A 22,379-nucleotide genomic window follows, 5' to 3' on the forward strand; every position below is an offset into this window, starting at 1 on the left:
ACATAGTAATCTAATACCAACGAAAACATAAATTTGTATAACACTGATGGGAAAGGGTTGCCTTAACTTGATGCGGAATATATTGACATGAAGAGTTTTTTTCCCATGGCTAAAATATTTTTGAACTATTAAAATAGACAATATTTTTTTTAAAGTCCATACTAAAGTAAATGCTATACCAAAACATGGAAAAAGTGATATGTTATGAGATAATTAAATCTTATTGCCCTATAGGTCATTTTTTTGTAGTTTCTAAATGTTCCTATTTGCAAGTTGCATGTCTCACAGTCCTAAAAAAACAATTATCCCAGACGACCCCTAAACGTCCTATACGGACCATACCGTGCGAAGATGGACTATCGCAAGCAACTGTTTTAGTGGATCGCTTGCAATAATAAGAATTTTCAAACGGTTGGGTTGACCCGCCTATAAAGAGGCTCATGGCCCATCATCCCAAATGAAAAGAGCCAACCGAGCCGCCCAACCGCATGCATCGATTAATTTCAGAGAGAGGATTTCAGTTGCTGTGTCTACAGCCATGCTAATGATAGACAATATCCATTCGCATGTTGTCATCTCATACTGAAAATTGTAGAGTGCAAAATAATTGAAAATATATACTATGTGAGGAATCTAATCACAGTGGTTTAGCTATTGATTACCTATTTAAAAAACTTAGATATTAGAAAAGGATATAGTATAAAGTGAGGCTTTGAACCTAGACCGGCTAACCTCCATAGCCAAGAAATTAATATCCATCGGAGTGAGGGTCATCAGTTTAGGACTATAAATTTGATTGTACTACAAGTATCGACCTGAAAGTTGTATTTAAGAAAATCAATTACCCATGCAGTACGTTCACCATATGTCCAACTGGGTGCCAGATTAATATATACTCGATCGGCTTACAGTATTTTAATTTGTAGATCTAAATTGTACCCTTGTTACAAAGAAGAGTTTGTGTAAATAACACTTCTTATTTAGTCGAGGAGAATATCTCGATAAACAGGTCATGTTTAATTTATTGGCGATTTCCCCTTGCCCTTATTTTTAGGGAAAAACTATACAGCTTAAGAATAACGTGGTTGTTTCATTGTATGAGTACAGGTTACGACATGCAGGATTGTCATTCTTGTATACATGGTCTTAGCATTCTGAAAACGAAGGCCGAAAAAGAAGCAACTATAAAAATAACCGCTAAAATTAACTCTAATAGGGTTAAAAATTTAAATTTTGGTTTATAAGTATAATAAAAATTGATAAACACCTAGGGGTCTTCTGACTAACTCCACAAGATGGTGGGCTAGACAGCTTGGGTTCGAAATCTCATTTCTACCTATTTAATTGATATTAGGTCCTTCCCTAATATCTAAATTTTGTATAAACAAAACTGAAAATACGATACATATGATCAATGCATCTACAAAACTAACTTTCCTTCATATTTGCATATTTAGTGTTGAAATTTGGTGACAACAATTGATTAATTATTAGGGCAATTTCGTTCTTGTCTCTGTTTTGATGTCCAATATTGATGTTGCCCATGTCTTTTAGGTTTTTATTTTTGCCCCTGGTTTCTTGAACTAAAGCCACAATTTGCCCCTCTTTTGGATGGACAATACTAACGATGTTAAGTCAGTGATAAAAATATTTTTTTAGCCTTATTCAGGTTTTTTTACCCATGTTTATTTCTACAAATATACAACAATGGCATGTACTGCTTTGATGCAGAATCGAGGGCAAAATACAATTGATGAAATAAACAAGGATTAAAATGAAAGTCCCGAGTAAGACTACAAAGGTATTTTTATCACTCACTTGACACCGTTAGTACTGTGGAGGGACAAACCATGGCTTTAGTTAAAAAAAACTAGGACAAAAATGAAAACACTAAAAAATAGTGGCAAAATCAATATTAGACATTAAACATAGGGGTAAAAATAAAATTGTCCCTTAATTATTTGGTTTTGATAAATAAAATATCCTTGGATCTAGATAGTATATCTATAATCTATTCTTTCTATATATAGTTGATACACACGTACAAAGACGATTATTAGTTGACTCTCTCTATTGCCACTTGAGTAAATGTGATGATATAGAGGCATCTAATTAGTCAAAATTATAATACACAAGGATATATTTACTCTAAACTTTTCAAACAAATTATTATCTCCGTACACTTCAGTGATTTCAATAGAGGCATCTAATTAGATTGGCAAACCCATCAAAACAATGTATACAATGTGTTTGTTCATACATTGTAAAATCAAATGAACTTTATAGGAATTTCGATAAAAGAATTTTTTTTATTCTTTTCACGTCTCAAATTTGTCTACCACGAGTCCACGACATGATTTGGAAATTGGTACTCTCTTCATTTCAAATTAATTTGTACTAAGTCAAACATTTCTATCTTTGAACGCTGATTTCTAGAAATTTGTATAATTTAACAACATGTAACCTCTTGGTACCTAGATAATAGGAGGTACCAAATTTTGTACTAAAATTTTGGTACCTCTCAGTATCTACTCAAGGACTGTAAAATTGCTCATCGATTATATGTTATGAAAATATTTTTCATGGTGAATCTAAAACACAAATCTTATTATGCTAAACTATATAAGTTGTAGAAATTGAAGGTGAAATATGAGTTAGGATAAATCTAGAACGACAAATAATTTGAAAGTACTATTGCTCCAAGTTCATGACATGTTTACCTATATTTGCCTACAGGCATTCTTCTGTTTGGCACAAAGAAAAGTTTTCAGCACATGGGAGGATGCACTGGTCGTCCCAATATCAAGGGACTACTTGGATTATAGAGAGCCCTTGATGATCAGCGAAGACTCACTCGCTCAGTTAGTTCTGACAGTTAATCAAAGACATCTACTATTACTGAAGAAAGAGAGATCTCTCACTCAGTTGGCCTCGATGGATCTGCCATGATCCATAGAAGAAGATGAGGCAGCTTATGAACACAAAGAGAAAGGGACATCAACGATTATCTCTAAATCTCCAGAATCTGAGCAGGTAAATAACTGCAATCATGCCTGTCAAGTGCTAACTACTCCCTGAATTTTCCATACAGATACACTCAAAACATTCTCCTAATGCCATCTCATAAAGAGGGTCATGTCCAAGAACTGTGCAATATACAAAGATTGGGTATCTTGATAAACTCTGGACTCACTCAAGTTTACAAGTAAAAAACTCTAGTATTTTCTGAAGCTACACCAGATGAAACCATTATACGTGAAACAATTATGAAACGACGCTGAGGTATTAATTAATTAATTACTGTTTTGGTAGACCACTATATATATTGGTGATAATTTCTTATTTCCCCTCAAATATGTACCTGAAAAACAAACATTGTGACATCCTCATGAGAGTGACCTGAAACTTTCTACAGGATCAGACTCCTCGAGCATCACTGCTGCCTGGAAGCAATCAGCAGCATCGGTTATCCTCCCATCATTCCTGTGCACTTTTCCTAGATGAAGCCAGGCCATCCTGTTCGTTGGCTCAATCCTCAGTGCATCAGAGAGAAAACATCTCGCTGCAGGGAGATACTTGGGCCCTTGTTTGCAGAGAAGTGCACCAATGGCCACCTTGGATGGGACATGCTCCAGCTCTATCGAGAATGCATTCACGTAGGCTGCCAATGCCTCCTTGTTCTGCTCTCGTGCCTCCAGCATGTATCCTGAATATATATATATATATAGCATTCTTGAGTTAGAGTTTGATGTTGGATGCAGTTAAATGCAGAGAATTGATCTTATGTCAGTGTTTTAGAGAAGTGGTGATTGAAAAGTTCAGGTTTAGTTGGGCCTACCTTCTGCATGCATTGTTGCAGCTGAGTAGGATTTCAGTGCTCTAGCCTTCTGCAAACATATCTCAGCATCCCTCCAGATTGAGAGGCTGGAATATAAGTTTGCAAGACCTTGCCAGATTTCAAACTCGCTAACACTGTCATCCTGTCCCTGAATGTACAAAACAACAGAACACATGAGAGATAAAAAAATTTTGTGGTAATTACATTTATAGTTCTTTTTTAGATAATGAATTACATCTATAGTTCTACAACAACCAGATCTAACAAATTAAATATATTTGGTACTTCACAGAATAAAGGTGTAATAATCGCATTTAGGCACCATTCGCAAATGGAGGTTGGGGTGATTGCTTCCCCGTTTTGCGTTAGTACGTTTTTCAAACAGTTAAACAGTGTATTTTTCTGAAAAAATCCGCTATGTAGAATTTTCTTTAAAATCAAATAAATCTATTTTTCAACTTTATAATAGTTAAATACTTAATTAATAGTACGTTAATGGCTCACCTCGTTTCCTGTACCATGAAAAATCTCACCCAACCTCCACTAAAGAAAACTACCTTATGCTACAAATTGAGCAGATTACACAAATAAAATGGTAGTACTTTTCTGTGCATTAGTTTGGATCAAGAAAACATACTTCTGCATCATTCTTGGAAGATCCAGAGGAATTCTTTTGTGCCTGAACAAGAGCAAGCAGGGCACGGTATGCCTCCACTGCTTCCATGGGTGATGACTGAGCAACCTTCAGCTTAGCCTTTAGACTAAGCAGCAACCCCTGATCCCACTTTGCAGTCTCATCCAGTGCAGCATCAGTTGCCACTTCTGCTTCAGGGTATCTCTGCTGTGCAGAAAGAACCAGTGCCAGCAATCTCCAACCCTTTGAGACGGATCCACCGGTTGCGTCGATGAATTCCTTTGCACATCTCAATGCAGCATTCATGTTCCTCTGCTCAGCGTACTCGACTCCCATGTCAAAGATCAGGTCTGGATTGTGGCGGTCCAGAGCAATCGACTCTGCTAACGATTTCAGAGTTTCAGTCTGCAAGAGCAATCTCTGATGATCTGATGAGACAGTCTTGGACTTCTTGGCTAGACAGCTCCCCAGGAAATGGAGTGCCACGCTCTTCACATGAACATCTGAAGATTCAGCGTGTGTGATTGCTCTCCTCGCGTATTCAACACCCTCGGAAGCAAGATGGCGCTCCTCACTGCATATCTTAGCAGCCAAGAGCAACGCCATTATATCGTTTGGGTTCTCATGCTTGTTCAGAGACTTCCTCAGGAAGTTCAGTGCATCTTCTTTCTGACCAATTGCATAGTAGCAGAGAGCCAGAGTGTACCATCTCTCTGTGCGAGGATAGATTCCAGGCAAAACCTCTTCTATGTTCTTTGCAAGAACAGATGGCTGGTCGCAGAGCGACAATGCGTATGTCAGATGCTCCATCACTGATGGATCCCAGTGCGTCTTCCCCTGGTACCATTTCTTCAGTACCACCATCAGAAGCAGAATGGCCTCTTCGACATTGTTCTTTGGGACAAAGCTGCCTTCAGCTAGTGACGACGAGCTAGGTGGGCTTCCCTCTACACTGCTGTACAGCAAAAACGCAGCGAATCTCTTCTGAATCCTCGTGCAGCATTCGTCGTCGAGATTCCATTGGCTGAGAAGAGCGCGGCGATAAGAAGCTAGTGCTTCTTGATGTGAGCCAGCTTGCTTCCACGCCTCTGGGAGAAGCTCCACAGATTTGTTGATGGTTTCCTGTAGCTTCTGTTCGATATCAGGAGGGCCATTCTGGAACATGCTCTCGACAGAGTCAAGAACGCTCTTGCACTGGTGCGCAGCTTCTGTGTGTTCACCAAGAATTTTATTGGTCACTTTTCACATCCAAGATAAGTAAAAGAAGATAGTTTTCTTGTACCTGTTGATTTTCCTAGCTTCTGAAGAGACAGTGATTTCAAGTAAATGGCTTCAAGAACAAGGGTGGCAGGATTTTCGGTTCCTGATCTTGGTGATTCTGATTTCGGTCGGCCTTTCTTGGATGGCGTCTTGTCGGCCAGTGATGGTTGGAACCGATGAATGGCAGCTTGAAGATCTATGCCGTCGAAAACACAGAGAGCAGCTTCTACGTTACCTTTCTGGAATTCCAACCTTCCAAGGAGAGCCCTTGCTTCCTGTCATCAATAGCGTCCATATATAACAGAAAAAAATGTAAACTCTTCCTGTGTTAAGCTTGCGAAATGAAAATATAACCGGAGAATCAATGTCACAATATTCCAACACTTAGTCTTTATCAATTTAATTCATTTATCCATAAATGATATGTTTATAAAAAAATGATCAGTTTTAACATAGAAATGGTGTTCATTTCAATTTATGGCATCTACTGTACATAAAAGACTGATGGTAGCACTATGAATAATACATATCATCAACTCAACAAGCACCTCCACCGTCCAATTAGGAAAATAACTAAAACTTAAAATATGTACAATGATAATGTTTTCTTTTACGCATGCCTGCCTCATACAGTGACTATGCCAAGTTTAGCCTGCGCATCTGAACACGTTCAGCCCAGCCCACGTGCATCTGGCTTAATACGAGGATCTATATAAGAAAGTTTATGCACATAAACTTTATACATATAAACTCTATGTTAAAAGAGCTTTATATATATATATATATATATATATATATATATCTGAAAAGGATATATATAAACTTTCGGTGGTGTATAAACATAGCAAAAATAAAAACTATATGTGTTCGCACATTACCCATGCAAACATTTGCATGTTAGCCCTATCATTAGTCAAGAGGCATGTTTAAGGACTTGGGTAATGAGTTGTTGCGGGAAATGATATTTTCTCGTATAAGTATTTGATTAGATTATTAGGTCCTCGTCCTATACGGAAGATGTTTGACTAGTTTGTAAGAGCAACAAATATTTTAGAATTAGTTGAATCTCCTTCAACAGTTCTTCCAAATATATACTCTTCCTCCATCTATATCACCAAGCTGATGTCGTAACACCATACTTATTGATATTGTATATACTATATCAATATTAAAACCTTGGTGGTAAGAATTATCTCTACTTATGTCAATAGTGTAGACTGTCTAATAATAATAAAAAACGCTTGCATGCATCATGCATCCATACAATTCACAGATTAGACTTCATTTTGAAGAAAAACAATTACTACTATTAATTGTCTAACCATGTCTACATATGTGGATACAATTGAACGTCGTATTCAAATTAAAATGTTGGGATTGATATGTATCTTGATAATGAAACTCAAGTTCGATCGGAAGTATTTCAAATGCCACATTTTCCATTTTTTTTACTCTATAAGAACTATTAAGAGGATGAAATATTTTAATTTGTCATTTTAAAAGATAGAACTATATCATATAACTCCATAATTTTGTTTTCCCATACAAGTACATGGGTTGATGGCTACATTACCAACACATGCGAATTCTCGTACACACAAAATGGCTGTTGATGCAAGGCTAGAGAACACAAATATCGAACCAAATCTTTAAAGTATAATTGGGACATCATAACATTGGCATCTGCTTACCTAATCACAACAAGAGAAAAGAGAATACGCACTCTCGTCATATTCAAAATAGCTTTAACACATGAGTTTTTTCCCATCATTGAGAAGGTACCATGAAATACTACTGTTTTCTATGTAAAATTAGTACCTTTTAACAGTGGTATCTCATGGTACCTTTTCAAAAATAGGAAAATTGCTATTAACATAGAATGCAATGTTCCAAATAGTTCTGAGATGCTAAAAAGAAAGCATGCTTCCGCCAAAACTTGAAGCCTATGATCAAAATGACATGCAAAATCCTCAAACAATAATCTCAATATCCAATTTGGCTAGAAACACAAAGAAATTGACGTGACAATCTCGTGGTATTTATGAATACCAAATGTTAACAATTTGTCACTCCAAATTCACACAAAGACCCTAAAGATGCCATGTTGCATAGGACAATCAATTTAGAGGGCAAACTTTAAAAGTTCCACACCTCGTAATTTAGGGAGAGGCCCTCGGGTAGTGACGATGACCCAATCTCCTGAGCATTACCATCGCTTGCCTTCACTAGCTCCATCTCAGTCGGTGTCGCCTGCTTCTCCGCCTCTTCCATTGAGGGCGCCGAGGAGTCATCATCCGTCGTCTCTGCAGGAGGCATATCCCCACCATTCTCCGACTCGGAAGCCATGCCCACAATGTGCAATGGTTTACCGGTGAACACCCAATTATCGAGTTAGGATGAATCCTATTTTTCTATCAATAGAGAGGAGAAGGCTTATGGTGACAACAACCTGCCTTCTTTCTTACCTTTGCATTTTCCCACAGTTCCCCGTCTCTATTTTTAGTCACCAACAAAAACAAATCTTTTCTCTATTAGTTTTATTTAATTCAATGTTTTTACTTATTTTGCCCTTCCATGTGTAAAATCTAGCACTAAAATCGGACACAATAAAAAGGACAACCTCACATTTCTTTCGATAAAGCTTTAACACATGGATCAAGAATAATATGGATCCTTTATAGTTAGAGCTAATGATTTTTTTTACATGGGTCTATAGTTCACACATTGGACATGAATCAACTAATTTGGAAATTTTTTAGAAAAACAAACTTATGCTAGTCTGCTTTCTTTTATATCAGATTATTCCTCAGCTTTTGCGTGCGCGTTTTCCTCGAACGGCCAGACGTTGCATTTTTTTTGAAAAAATATATAGAGAGAGGTTCAATATCTCATCCTTTTAGAGTAGATTTTTAATTTTATACTAATTAATTTTATTATTTATACTATTAAATAGCTAAATTTTTTTAAATAATCAAGTATCTTTCGTCGAACAAGTGAACACACCTCGAATAATAACGGTTAAAAAGCAAAGCTGAAAGCTTTAGTTTAGTTTACAAGAGCCTATTATTATCCATGTAAAGTATTACTCCGTATTCCATAACCTCATTCCAACCCTCTCTCTCTCTCTCTACTACTCCCTTCCTTCCCCCAATCCCCACCCCCACCCCCGACGGCGGACGCCATCGACGCTTCTCCCCCCCATCCGCCGGCTACGGCGAGGCTCCCCCCACCTCCGGCGACCTCCACCCCGGCGCCGAGCCCCTCCGGAGAGATCCCCACTCCGACCGCTGCGCCCTGCTTATCCGCCGCCGCATCCCCTCCAGCTCCGGCGACCGGTTCAGGTGAGCTCCCTCCCTCCCTCGCCCTCCCCCGCTTCTCCCCTCGCATCCCCTGCTCTGTTGTTGCGTGGACCTGCGCTCCTCCTCCACCCGTGGCTGCGCCGCCCGATTCAACCCCCGGGTGGGCGGTGGCCAGGGGCGCCGTCGCCGTCGCCGCGCTGCATGCTTCTCCTTAGCCTGCTGGCCCTAACTTGTTTCCCCCTTGGGGCTAGTGATGGCGCTGCTCGCCGCCCTCCTCCTGACCCGTGGCTGCCGTCGCTGTTCCCGTCCACTGCGCGACGGAGTATTGGTAGGGTAGCAGTTTGTTGCCTAAAACTAGTTGGGGGTTAGGCCCGTGCTTGTTGGGTTGTCCGCGACGTCGATTGAATTAGTAGCTTTTCATTCCACGCTGATGTTATATTTGGGGTTTAGGGTTAGGGTTTATGCTATAGGGTTAGTGTTATGATTTCGAGCAAGGCAACAATTTAAAGTTGGTTATATTTGGGGTTTAGGCTTTAGGCTCAGTCTTATGGTTTCGAGCAAAGCGACAATTAAACATCGGTTATGTTTGGGGTTTAGGCTTAGGCTCAGTGTTATGGTTTTGAGCAAGGTGACAATTATATGTTGGTTATATTTGGGGTTTAGGCTTAGGCTTAGGCTCAGCGTTATGGTTTGAGCAAGGCGCCAATTAAAAGTTGGTTTATGGTTTCAAACAAGGCGACAATTAAAACTTGTCTCTTTTTTTTTGGCAGGGCAGCTGAGTGATGTTCATGGCATAGGAAGGTAGGCATTGGGAAGCGAGCAAGGAAGACTTGTTGGAGATGGTAGCTACAGAGGCCGCTGCAGATTCATCAGGTCCCCGATATGCTCCGGATGACCCGACACTCCCTGCACCCTGGAAAGGACTAATTGATGGCTCGACGCTGTATTACTGGAACCCTGATACTAATGAGACTCAATATGAGAGGCCGGTAGCCGCTGCGCCTCCCTTGCCCATGGGCCCTCCTCCAGTAACCTCTACACCTATGCCAACTTCAGCATCGGGGGCTTTTTCACAGCCTAGCATTCAGTTGAACCAAGTCGGGCAAGTATCACAGAATGAACGACCTGGTCAGGGATTATATCCTCAAGCTAGCCATCTTGGGCAGCAGCAGCTCCAACAGCCAACCCAGCAACCGCCGTTTCAGCCAACGGCTCAGCATCAAGCTCCTTTTCAACATTCACAACAGGCGCCCTATCAACAACAGCAGCAGGTGTCACAGCAACCACCTGCTCATCAGTACCCCAGCACACATCCACAACATATGCCATATCAGCATGGCCATTATATGCAATCCCAGCAGCAGCAGCAGCAGCAGCTTCAGCAGGGCCCACAATATTCATATCAGGTTGGCCAACAGCCACAGATGCCACCAACTGCCTATAATCAAGGTCAGCGCCCACCTATTTCTCAAGCTGCCTACAACCAAAGTCAGCAGTCGACGCAAGTTGCGGCTGCTTACAATCAAAGTCATCAGCCACCTGTTTCTCAAACTTCCTACAACCAAAGTCAGCAGCCAACACAAGCTGCGGGTGCCTACAATCATGGTCAGCAGCCGCCAATGCCACAAGCTCCCTATAATCAAGTTCAGCAGCCACAGATGCCTCATACTGCTTACAATCAAGGTCAGCAGCCACAGGGAACGAGGATCCCTCAGGGTCCTGTGCAACCACAGCAATCGCCAGGCTTTCATCAACCTGCTCAGGTTTCACAAGTGCTTCAAGCTTCACAGTCTCAAGGACAAATGCCTTCACAACAGGGGCAACTCCAGCATGGTTTCCATTTCACACCTCCTCAGGGAAAACAACCACATCATGGCCATGTAGGTCCTCAGAGCCAAGTGTCACTTGGGCAGCAAAGTTCCACTCTGAAGGTTAATGAGGCAGGAGTTGCAGGAAGTCTTGATGGAAAACAAATTGGCTTTTCAGTACCACTCAATCAGCAGCATGGCCAGGGTCCTATTTCAAAACAGCAGTTACCGTCTAATCATCAACTTCCTGGATCACATAATCAGCCGAATATTCCTGGAGTTGGAGGACTATCATATCCTGCAAAGCATCATCTTGGTGGATCATCCCCAGGCGAGACTAACAACATGAATTTTTTGAGCTCACCTGCTCAAACACATCAAGGTGGAATGGATATAAGCTATCGGCAACAACCAGCTAGCGGCCATGCTGTTCCAAACCATATTGGTCCTTCACCGGTTCGGCCTCCAATAGGTTTCAATATGGGCAGTAGTGAGGATCACTTTGAAAGAAATGAGCTTCACTCTTCTGGCAGGATGGATGGAACAAATAATCTCCAACAGCAGCCAAAGCTTGCTGCGCTTCCACACCTAAACCGACTGGTAATAATTTATCATATGACACTCTTAATGAAGATGACAGTCCTTGTTTTGTCACAAGTCTTTTATGAATCCAATAATCCTTCGTTTGTTGCAACTTTCATAAAGGCTATGATACTATATACTCCCTCTGTCCCAAAATATAACTACCTAGTACTATGAATCTAGACAGGGAGCATGCCTAGATTCATAGTACTAGAAGTGTCAAATCCTATCCTAGGTAGCTATATTTTGGGACGGAGCGATTAGTTCAATAGTTATGAAGTTTAATGTAAGGTCTCATGGAAATGAATCTTTTTATATAATTTATTGTTGGTATCTGCATGCTACAGAAAATAAGCATATTGAGTCAATTTTTTATTGGTTACTATGGATTACAGTCCTTATTGCTTTAATGCTTATTACCAGTGATCTGGAACTTTCAAAATTTCTGAAGCTATCACCATTAACTCTACTTTATTGTACAACAGGATATGAGGAATGGCCCGCCTTATCCCCAGCCAGACAATTTGGGCGTTTTTAACATGGGACCTCCACATTCAATGCCAAATTTGCATAACCATGCTCCATTTCCTGAAGTTTCAATGAGGCCTCCATCCAGATTGTTTGCTCCCCCGAATTTCCCGAGCATTGCTTCAGCTGACGCATATCGTCAACACCATGAAGTCACTGCTGTGGTAATTACAAATGGTCATTGTGCACTATATTATGTCAAAACAATTGAATCACAGTTCAGAACTTCAAGTATTCTCCAAACATGATATTTCTGTTTCTCTTGGTACTAGTTGTTAAATTATTTTATTGCCCCGTACCAAGTGTCACTAACAATCTTTCAATAATTCAATGACATGTAGCTTCCAACGTTTACAGGACAAGATAATGAAATTACTTTTTCCTGTAGTATACCCAAATCTGACATCTCAAATGTGGCGTGCAGTTACATGTCTGAGCAATCTCAACAATCACATTTCTGTATAAAGACAATGAGTTTAAAATAGCACAATAATACGTACATATTTGTAGAGACATCTCTGGTCAATGTGATTGAGGAAGGCGAATGGATATAACTGTTCTTACCTGTCTATCTTATTTTTGTATGGACATAATATCACCCTTTGGTTTGTAGTTTATCTTGTGCACTTGTTGGATAGCAATTTTTCTTTTTTTTTCCTGTCATGCAGTAGGTTCCTGCGGTAACCTTGTTTAGTCTGTTGTTGTTTGTATAATATTTCTAGAAGGGCTCTCATCTACTTTTCTGAAAAAAAACAAAGTAACGCATTGTTTGTATGACTTCTCTGTATCTTTAACCTAAGAGATTTGTTGTTGGCGATTATTTGGTGTGAGCTGTTGTGCATGTACGATTCAGTAAAATTTGAAGAATGCGGAGCTCTGTTTCTATAAGTGATGCTTACAGTTCTATTGTTGGATTTTATTTTTGTTTTAGTTATCTTGAATACCGATTTTATAACTTATATGTTTTATTTTTCATTCTCTTTCAAGTTTCTTCACATGCTATCCTGTTTCTAAAATATCCAGGGTGAGAATGTGCCGCCTCCATTTATGACATTTGAGGCTACTGGATTCCCTCCAGAAATCTTGAGAGAGGTATGTTTTCTTTGAAGTTGTACCTTGCCACTGGTGCATACTAAATTATTCATATAGAAATTCTTGTCAGCATGGACCATTAGAAAGATTCCTTAGGGGTCAAGATTGGCTTTTGGATAGCAAAGGCAGTGTTGTAACACACTTCATATGCTGACATGCTAGCGTAATTTAACGACTAGTGCCATCTTATGGGCATTGTAGTGGCATACTTGTGGCTATTTTCTGCTGACAAGTATTGGAACAATTGATGTTCTTTCAGATTATATAAAATGTGGCTGAAGTTTCCTGCTTCTAGTCTCTGCCACTGTGAATCTACAAAGAGCCTCTTCATGTCTTGAGTTGCTTAAGTAAGCAGCCATATTCACTTAGGATGACACTTGCATTTTTCTCATTATAGACAGCATTTTTTACTTGGAACGCTGCACGTAATATGGTGGAGATGCGCATATACTCATGATTCTTATTCATTTTGTCATTTCAGATCCATGAAGCTGGCTTTTTAAACCCCACTCCAGTTCAAGCTCAAACATGGCCTGTTGCACTGCAAAATCGTGACATAGTAGCTATTGCCAAGACAGGGTCAGGGAAGACTCTGGGGTACCTTATTCCTGCTTTTATACATCTGAGGAGATGCCAAAACAATCCAATGTTGGGCCCTACAGTGTTAGTTTTGGCCCCTACTCGAGAGCTTGCTTCACAAATACAAGATGAAGCAGTCAAGTTTGGTCGATCATCTAGAGTGTCCTGCACAGTAAGTTCTGATCACTCTTTTATATGAATTCATATGCTTCTGTCTTGATGAAAAATCACGCTGGATTAGTGAACTCTGTGTTTGTACTCTACAAAATTTGATGGTACTAAGTCTTCAACACTGAGTTCCGTCCGGTTCTCAAAAAAGAAGAAAAAACTGTTAACTAGAAAAGCAAATTGTTCTTCCAAAATAATATTTCTGCTATCTATTAAATATTTACCTTGTAGAAAAAATGTCCAGTATTTCTTCTGTTCTGTTATTAGATGGAAGATCTTGTTTGTGGTCTAATGTTTATTATGGGTCTATCATTCATAGTGCCTGTATGGGGGAACTTCAAAGGGCCTTCAGCTAAGAGAACTTGAGCGTGGAGCAGATATTATAGTAGCAACACCTGGACGTCTTAATGATATCCTGGAGATGAGGAAGATTAGTCTCCATCAAGTTTCATTTCTTGTGCTTGATGAGGCTGACCGTATGCTTGACATGGGTTTTGAACCACAAATACGTAAGATTGTGGATGAGATTCCTCGTAACAGGCAGACTCTGATGTACACGGCCACTTGGCCAAAGGAGGTTACAAAAATAGCTGGGGATTTGCTGAGAGATCCTGTCCAGGTTAATATTGGTAGCATTGATGAACTCGTTGCCAACAAATCCATAACACAGGTATTCATATGATCGAATGCATTGATCTACATTTTTTTCATCCTAGAGCTTTCCTTCATTTAGGGTGATCAAGGTCTTCTCTTAAGGTTTTCATCTCCTGATTGATGTTGAAGTTTCCGGAATTGTTTAGGCTGTAGCACCTAATTTCAATATAATGTCCTTGATCTGTTGTAATATATCGCCTTTCTTGTTTTGGTAATCTGATTCTAATGTTACCTCCTGTGTGTGGATGCAGTATGTAGAGGTGGTTCCACCAATGGACAAGCAGCGGCGCTTGGAGCAGATTCTTAGAGCTCAAGAAAGGGGCTCTAAGGTCATCATATTCTGCTCAACCAAGAAAATGTGCGACCAGCTTGCTCGTGACATCGGTCGTAGTTTTGGTGCTGCAAGTATTCACGGTGATAAATCACAGGCCGAAAGGGATAATGTTCTGAATCAGTTTCGCACTGGCAGAGCTCCAATATTGGTAGCCACAGATGTTGCTGCTCGTGGGCTTGACATTAAAGATATCAGGTGAGGCTTTCTGATTATCACAAGTTAAAATTCTCTGGTGTTCATATTGTCTCAGCACATGATATTCTTATTTTATTGATTACTCGTGTGTTGCTCATTGAGAATGTATATGTGTTTCTCAGAGTGGTGATCAATTATGACTTTCCCACTGGGATCGAGGACTATGTGCACCGCATAGGGCGTACAGGAAGGGCTGGGGCCACTGGAGTCTCATATACTTTCTTTTCTGAACAAGATTGGAAATATGCTGGTGATTTGGTGAAAGTCTTGGAAGGTGCTAATCAACATGTCCCTCCAGAGTTGCATGAGATGGCTGCAAGAGGTGCAGCTGGAGCTCCAAGAAATCAGGCTGGTGGGATGAGCCGCTGGGATGGGCCTGTTGGTGGTAATAATCGTTTTGAACCTGCTGTTGGTGTTCCTGGTAATTATGGTGGAATTATGGATGACCCGGGCAGCTTTGGTGGACGAGACGGCCCAGGTGGCTTTGGTAGTCAGGATGGCCCAGGTGGCTTTATTAGTCGGGAGGGCCCTGGTGGCTTTGGTGGTCGGGAGGGTCCTGGTGGCTTTGGTGGACGCAAGGGACCTGGTGGTTTTGAAGGACATGAGGGTGCTGCTCCTAGTGGCTTTGGTGGGAGAGGGGGTCGTGGACCTGGTGGTGGTTTTGGTGGTAGAGGTGGAGCAAATCCTGGTGGCTTTGGTGGTCGTGGTGGCAGGGGTGATTCTCCTGGTTTTGGTGGACGTGGCAGGGGTGATTTTTCTGGCTTTGGTGGACGTGGCAGGGGTGATTCTTCAGGCTTTGGTGGACGAGGCCGTGGTGATTTTTCTGGTGGACGTGGTGGGAGAGGCCGTGGATTTGGAGGGCGTGGACGATCTGACCGAGGGCCTCATGACCGTTTTATCTCAGATGGACGTGGAAGATACGATAACCGTCGTGGATTTGGTGGCAAGGGTCGGGACCGGAGCTACAGCCGTAGCCCAGACAGAGGCCGCTCGCGAGGCTATGACAGAAGAAGTGACAGTAGGAGCCTAAGTAGTAGGAGCCGAAGCCGAAGCAGGAGCTGGTCACGTAGCAGGAGCCGCAGCAGGAGCTGGAGCCGGAGTCGCAGTCACAGCCCAAGTCGCAGCAGGAGCAGAAGCTATGACCAGGGTTCAGGATCAGCACGCAGGCCGCGGCCTAGATCTGGCTTTGATGTTCTGCCACCTGCAACTGGAGCCGGACCTGCTATAACCGGTACTGGGCCTGTCACTGCACCAGCACCTGGATCAGCAGCTCCTGTTCCTGCTCAGGCACCTGCGCAATCACTGGCTGATACATCTGCAATGTCACCAATGTCACCAGGTGGCCTGGCACAGGATGGTGCACCGTTTATCGGCGGGAATGATGGAAACCTGGTTGCAGCACAAGGGGAGCGCCATTTCCAGGGTGCTGATGTAGCAATTCCGCTAAATTTTGCTGCAGCTGAAGCATTTCCAGCCCCAGCAGTTCAGCAAGAAGCCCCTGATGTATAATGAGAACGATAATCTGTAGCTCAGTGCATTTTCTTCCCCATTTTTCGATGTAGAATGTTGGGTGTTCCTGCCAAATTTGGGCTAACATCTTTGCTGCAACTTTGTTTGGTCTTGGGAGATAGTATGGCAATGGTTGTATGGTCATTTGCTGTGACGGGAAGAGAAAGAAGTGCTCTATTGCAACCGTAATCTGTGGTGAATTCGGTACACTTTGGTGTCTTGCAATTTTTTTTTCCTCTTGAATCCATTTAATCGTGTGCCTTCTGTTGCATCAAATGATGGAAAATGTCCCCTGTTTCGTTTGCGGGATTACTCTCTTGCCCGACCATTTGCCCTATAACTTTATGTTGATATAATTTAAACTACAAAGGTTAATTAGAATTGATTTCAGAGTATTTCATCTTATCCTCTCTAGTTTTTTTTATTGATACCATTACTTCTCTATCTATATTTAAACATTCGATTTATTTATTTTTTCACAGTTACAAATTATTTTGTTATGATCTGTCATTAAAGATATTTTAAACATAATTTATAATTCTGGTTATGTATGATTTTTTTAAGTAAGATGAATAGTCAAATGTATATAAAAAATACGTCAAATAAAAAACGAAAATTAGCTTTTTATTCGGGAGGTCTATCTTTTGTTTTTTTAAAAAAATAAAAAAATATATTTGTAAACAGAAAATAATTTGCGAATAAAATATTTATATACGTGTTCATAGGATCTAAAAGCCACGGATGTAAAATAGACTTTGGTGGAGAAACCTTTAAATCAACTATAATTTAAGATTAAGAAGTACGTGTGTGTATATATATATATATATATTATAAATTTAACCAAATTAATCTTTTGTGGGGGTAATGAGCCGTTTATCCTCAATCGGACAGCCGATGGCCCTCGTGATGCGTCTGGCCCACAACTCAGTTGGTACATTCCTACATCCGTGAGCGTATCGTATGGCCCACAACGCAGTGACACACCGTCCCGTCATCAGCGTATGACCACACTCACCAGCAAGGCCAAGTCCTCTCTCTGTCTCGGTCTGCAACTGACATGTGGGCCCGCCCTGTCATTCGAATCTCGCACCTCCACCCCCGCTCTTCTCCCTCCCCTTCCCACTGCCTCCGCCGCCGACGCCTCCATAGACCGCACGCGCCCCCCCGCCCTCGATGAAGCCGGAAGCCATGGTCGCCGCCTGCAAAAGGTGGTAATATACCGCGCTGCTGCTGCTTCTTCCTCCTCGCCTTCTCCCCTTTGTGGTTTTGGTGCGCTCTTACGGGGTTTAGTGGTCGTGCAGGTTGGGTGCGTCTCCTGCTAAGAGTGCCATCGCGAGGGTTGTGGGGTGATCCCTAAACGCACCAACCTGCCAAGCCAGAGGTAAAACCCACCCTGTTTTTTTACACTCTCTGTGGCTTGATTATGGATGGACGTTAGTTGTGTTCGTGGATCACTGAGTTTCGTGCGTTGTGGATTGATGTGGTGAGGCGTTGCTCTCTCTCAAATTCATCCACTCTCTTTTTAGTAAACAAAGCTGTTGCTTTGTAAATGTGGATTACTTTTTCACCCATTGCAACTCACGAATATTTTAATCATAAATTTTAAAATTCACGAAATACTTGTATTTTTGGCACAACCAAAAAAACAAAGCAGATTTTGTCCGTTATAGATACGAACAACGGACTGTTTGGCTTTTACTCGTTGACGTTACAAAGTCTTTGCTGCCACGCTGATTTATCTTGTACTTTCCAAAAATATCCCAATTCACATTTTATTTTGTAAAAATTCTATCTCTACGTAACATGGTCTGAATTCTATTAATAGTAAACTAAGACAAATAACCACAAGATGTTTAACAAGCATGAATAGCACGTTACCCTTAGTAATATAAACGAATAGGAGACAAGATATGAGAATAGGTACAACAAACCAAGAGATTGGGAATACCAACTGCTTAATGGAAACCATATATAGGGCCATGTGGGGAGCTTCTAGCTAGCAACGGGAATTTTTCCCAGAATCTCCAGAAGTCAGTAGCTCTCCTAACCAACCAGGGGCGGATCTAGGGGGGCTGGCCTACACGCCGGATCTCCTGTGGAAAATAGAGGAGAGAGGAGGGAGAAGAAGAGGGGAGGAAGAAGAATAGGAGGGCTAAAGGAGGAAAAAGATAACTAGCCCCCAACCTTCGGATCCTGGATTCGCCACTATAAACAATACTCGGTTTATAAGAATCTAGAGTTGCAAAATCCAGAAAATAAACTATAAGTCAGAAGCTGGGTTTCCCAGCTTTTCTAATACTAAGAAGTTGTCTTATCGCTAGCTGATTGTCAGAATCTTAAGTTCTCTAAACAGAGCTATAGTCAGCATGGGCTGGTGAAATGGATCTTTATAATGAGCAAATTGCAGGAGATAATTTTGCCTTGATATAGTTGTAATGTTTCTTTGTGCAGGTCCCTCCTTTTTTTAGCACTATCCTTTGCTCCATTCCTACTCAGCTTAATTTTGCCTACTACTAGTACTACCGATCCCAGGCTCGAGCTTCTCAAGATTATTATCGTCCATGTTTTACTTCATTGGCGGTTGGCACGCTTGTGGTTGTGGATTTCGATCGGTGTGGAGTGTGGTTGCTTTCTTAGATCGATGTATACATATTCTTGTCGCTGGAGCTATCTTTTTGAGCCATTTAAGAAGAAATGGCCCACTATGTAAATAACGCTAAAAATAAAAACACCCACTAGGAATCAAACATAGGCCATGTACTCCAATACACATGCACTGTAGTTCGTTTGCTGAGTTGAATGAATAATTTACGGTATTTGATATTGACACAAAAGGACATATGCACCGCAGCTAATGATTACTTGGTTCATGAGATTGTGTTAAAACGACAAATAATATTAAACTGGAGGGAGTAATTTATTTATTTGAACTAAATCTGGTCAAACAATATCCATGGGTTGATATGTGCTGAAATGATATCTTTTTAAGTTAAACTAGGTCATGTATTACTGGTTATTGTCGTGCTCGCAGTAAAAGGAATACCGGGATTTGTATTGCTGTTTACTAGCCTTTGAATATTTTAAACATGTCTAGAGATGGATGAAAATTAGATTGAGAGCCTTTTTCCATAGGGATCACGGAAGACGGTTGTCAATGGAAAACAGGTTAGGACACGAAGGTAAACTGAACCAAGTGGAGTTTGGCTAGGCGGACATAACCTTCATATGGAATAAACTGGATTAGTTGGTTATATTTTTCAAAAATGGCTAGAAATAGGCTTGTGAACTAATTTGCAAAACTTTCTTTTTTGCAAATACCCCTAAGCTTTTCTTAGAACCCCGTGTGCATAAATCATATTCTAGTGGTGTCTAGCAAGTACTCTATATACTCACCGATGAATAACTTCCCTCCTTTTAGAGTTAGAGGAGAAGAGTAACCCGTATGCGCACTATCCTGAGGAGGAGGAACCACATGAGACACCATAAAAGTTGAGTTCCCAGTTGATGCCCGTGGAGATTATATGACTCCCGTACTTCACACTTCCGCCATATCTATCTTTTTAGTGTTTGTAAGCTATTTGGGCTCCATCAAGGATAGCCCTATATGTATCTCTATGTGATATAAGACTTAATTAAGCCTGAGGACAATGTATCAACTACGTTATTTGTGTACCAAACTACTGATCCAGGGACTTAGTATTAAGTACATGGAAGGTTTCCGGTCTCTCAAAACCAGGGGCCGGCAATATCCAGGTTCAGACCTTTAAATATATGAAATAATAACTACTCTCCATAGCTAGATTTTAGTCGTACTTATAGGTGAGGTATTAAATATCATGGGTCCCGTATTTTCCCTTATATACTGAGAGACATGATTGCAAGGTAGAAAATTTAATCACATACAATTTCGGTTTGCTTTTTTTTATATGTTACTGTTTGATTGTTTGATTGAAACTCTATTCCCTGCCGTGCGATATAAGTCAATATATTATCCATTTCATTATCGAAGGTTCTAGCCATTGATATTCTTTCACAAATAATCAACATGCAATTTCATGATCTGAATCTTTAATTGTGGAAAACTTCATGAGTTTCTCTACCCAGCATGGACTAACGAATCTAAGGGCATGTTTAGTTCTTAAAAACATCACATCGAATATTTGTATATCTAAATGGAGCACTAAATGCAGATGAAAAAAAACTAGTTGCACAGTTAGGGGGAAATCGTGAGATGAATCTTTTGAGCCTAATTAGTCCGTAATTAGCCACCAGTGCTACAGTACTCACATGTGCTAATGATGAATTAATTAGTCTCAAAAAATTCATCTCACGGTTTATAGGTGAGCTATGAAATTCGTTTTTTCATTCGTGTCCGAAAACCTCTTTCGACATCCGGTCAAACTTTTAATATAACACTCATAAAGCTTCTTTTCGCGAACTAAACGAGGGCTAAACAATCCCTCGAATTGGATCGGGCTAAATTTGGTAATGTCGATATATACATACATGTACATACATAGAGAGAGACTTTACTGTCCGTGTTAAGCAGACTCTTCGTACCATGCAGACAAGTGAGCTGTTTTAGACTTTGCATAATTTATCGCGGACAAAGTTTATTTGGTAGCTTCACGTACAAATGAAGATCAATATTTTTATCGAGTGTTCCCTTCTACACTACCCATTTTAGTGCTATATATATAATGGTTTGAACACTTGACGATATATATATATATATTTACTGAAGAATCACTTGACGATATATTTGAATACACATGCTTACTTTATTGAGCTTTACTCTCATCTTTTGTTTTGTACCACGAGGTATTAAAATCCTCACTCGCGTTATCCATCTCACGATCAAATTGATACTAAAATCCTAACTGTTGGTGATGATAGATCGAACGATCATGATTGCATGGTACCTTGATGTACCAGCTTGGTCGTGGGGTGATAGTACTGAGTGAAGATATTAGTACCTTGAGATATTAGTACCTCGCGGTATAAAAGAACGGATGAAAGTAAAGCTCTACTTTATTACGTAGCACACAGGGGTGGATATTGCCGATACCATCTCTAACTTCGAATCTGCATGCATACTACAATTTGGACCCGAATTCGTATCCACCGAATATCAATAAACCCTTATTATCATCGTTTTGGATGGATTGAAAACAGACTGGATCGGATAATAGTTTTCACCCTTAAACTGAACATTTCCTATATATAAGGTCGGTATGTTTATCCTTTTTTTTTTCTCAGAGAAATGCATGGCCAGAGCTTATGTGTTTGTCTTTTTATCGTTTAACCCGATTCGCACGGTAGACGTAACTTTACCGTTTAACCTGATTCGCACGGTTGGCGTAACTTTCACCGTTTACCGGCCCTATCATACTAGAAATGCATGCATGAGCCACAGTTTTTTTTGTCTGTCGTCTTTTAATTCTCTTAACTTTACTCACACGGTTTGAGGTAACATTTTGGTGTGAAGTGTGAAACCACTCTTAGCTCGATAAGTCTGTGCGCGTCTTAATTCGTTCTCTCACTACAATAAGCCAGAGCTTCCTGTTTTTTTTTTGTCTTGTTAAAAAGAAAATACAGTATTTAATTTGTGTATATATCTGTCTCTGTAAGAGGAGCATATTCATGGCTTGTTAATTTAGTGTTTACATCACATCACAAGTGTGAGTGTCATCCGTGTGTAAACATTTAACGCGGTAAGAATAATTTACGATTTGACTTGGCTTGATTGTGGTCGTTATAGAATCTTCTTCTCGCTAATAATACACCCAGATAGCGGCGGCAATTTCTTTTGTAGATTCTCTCTATAATAATAAGGTCTGAATTTTATCTTCTCGAATTCAATTCCTGCCATTGATGCATGCCTTCTCAATCGGCCACT

The 22,379-nt window shown here is 40.5% G+C and overlaps 2 protein-coding genes and 1 long non-coding RNA gene across 4 annotated transcripts; 2 read left to right on the plus strand and 1 right to left on the minus strand.

Annotated features, from left to right (window-relative positions):
* Positions 1–3,056: 3,056 nt before the first annotated feature.
* LOC102721874 (protein NPG1-like) lies at positions 3,057–8,173 on the minus strand. The gene is made up of 5 exons (XM_006663050.2): positions 7,884–8,173; positions 5,755–6,007; positions 4,476–5,680; positions 3,839–3,986; positions 3,057–3,706 (listed from the first exon to the last, which is right to left on the minus strand). The coding sequence occupies exons 1-5, from the start codon at positions 8,076–8,078 to the stop codon at positions 3,387–3,389; spliced, it is 2,121 nt and encodes a 706-aa protein (XP_006663113.1). The 5' UTR covers positions 8,079–8,173; the 3' UTR covers positions 3,057–3,386.
* Positions 8,174–8,919: 746 nt separating this feature from the next.
* Positions 8,920–16,669, plus strand: LOC102722156 (DEAD-box ATP-dependent RNA helicase 40-like). The gene is made up of 8 exons (XM_006663051.3): positions 8,920–9,073; positions 9,802–11,439; positions 11,907–12,113; positions 12,973–13,041; positions 13,523–13,792; positions 14,108–14,458; positions 14,694–14,971; positions 15,094–16,669. The coding sequence occupies exons 2-8, from the start codon at positions 9,871–9,873 to the stop codon at positions 16,478–16,480; spliced, it is 4,131 nt and encodes a 1,376-aa protein (XP_006663114.1). The 5' UTR covers positions 8,920–9,073; positions 9,802–9,870; the 3' UTR covers positions 16,481–16,669.
* Positions 16,670–17,562: 893 nt separating this feature from the next.
* LOC107305269 lies at positions 17,563–20,178 on the plus strand. 2 transcript variants are annotated; one of them, XR_001551405.2, is made up of 3 exons: positions 17,563–17,688; positions 17,782–17,861; positions 19,899–20,178. It is a non-coding gene; the product is annotated as an uncharacterized LOC107305269 (long non-coding RNA). The 2 variants fall into 2 exon arrangements; XR_001551404.2 differs by lacking the exon at positions 19,899–20,178 and adding an exon at positions 18,932–19,383.
* The last annotated feature ends 2,201 nt before the right edge of the window (positions 20,179–22,379 follow it).

This window comes from Oryza brachyantha, chromosome 11, assembly GCF_000231095.2.
Source record: "Oryza brachyantha chromosome 11, ObraRS2, whole genome shotgun sequence".
Lineage (NCBI taxonomy): Eukaryota > Viridiplantae > Streptophyta > Magnoliopsida > Poales > Poaceae > Oryza > Oryza brachyantha.

What these genes read in the sequence shown, in the direction of transcription:
- LOC102721874 (XM_006663050.2), bottom strand. Translation starts at nt 8,078, where the DNA reads ATGGCTTCCGAGTCGGAGAATGGTGGGGATATGCCTCCTGCAGAGACG. An exon ending in GCCTCTCCCTAAATTACGAG is followed by an intron (nt 6,008 to 7,883) that starts GTGTGGAACTTT and finishes TATTGATGACAG; the next exon opens with GAAGCAAGGGCTCTCCTTGG. An exon ending in TGCAACAATGCATGCAGAAG is followed by an intron (nt 3,707 to 3,838) that starts GTAGGCCCAACT and finishes ATATATATTCAG; the next exon opens with GATACATGCTGGAGGCACGA.
- LOC102722156 (XM_006663051.3), top strand. Translation starts at nt 9,871, where the DNA reads ATGGTAGCTACAGAGGCCGCTGCAGATTCATCAGGTCCCCGATATGCT. An exon ending in CTCCAGAAATCTTGAGAGAG is followed by an intron (nt 13,042 to 13,522) that starts GTATGTTTTCTT and finishes TTGTCATTTCAG; the next exon opens with ATCCATGAAGCTGGCTTTTT. An exon ending in CTTGACATTAAAGATATCAG is followed by an intron (nt 14,972 to 15,093) that starts GTGAGGCTTTCT and finishes TGTGTTTCTCAG; the next exon opens with AGTGGTGATCAATTATGACT.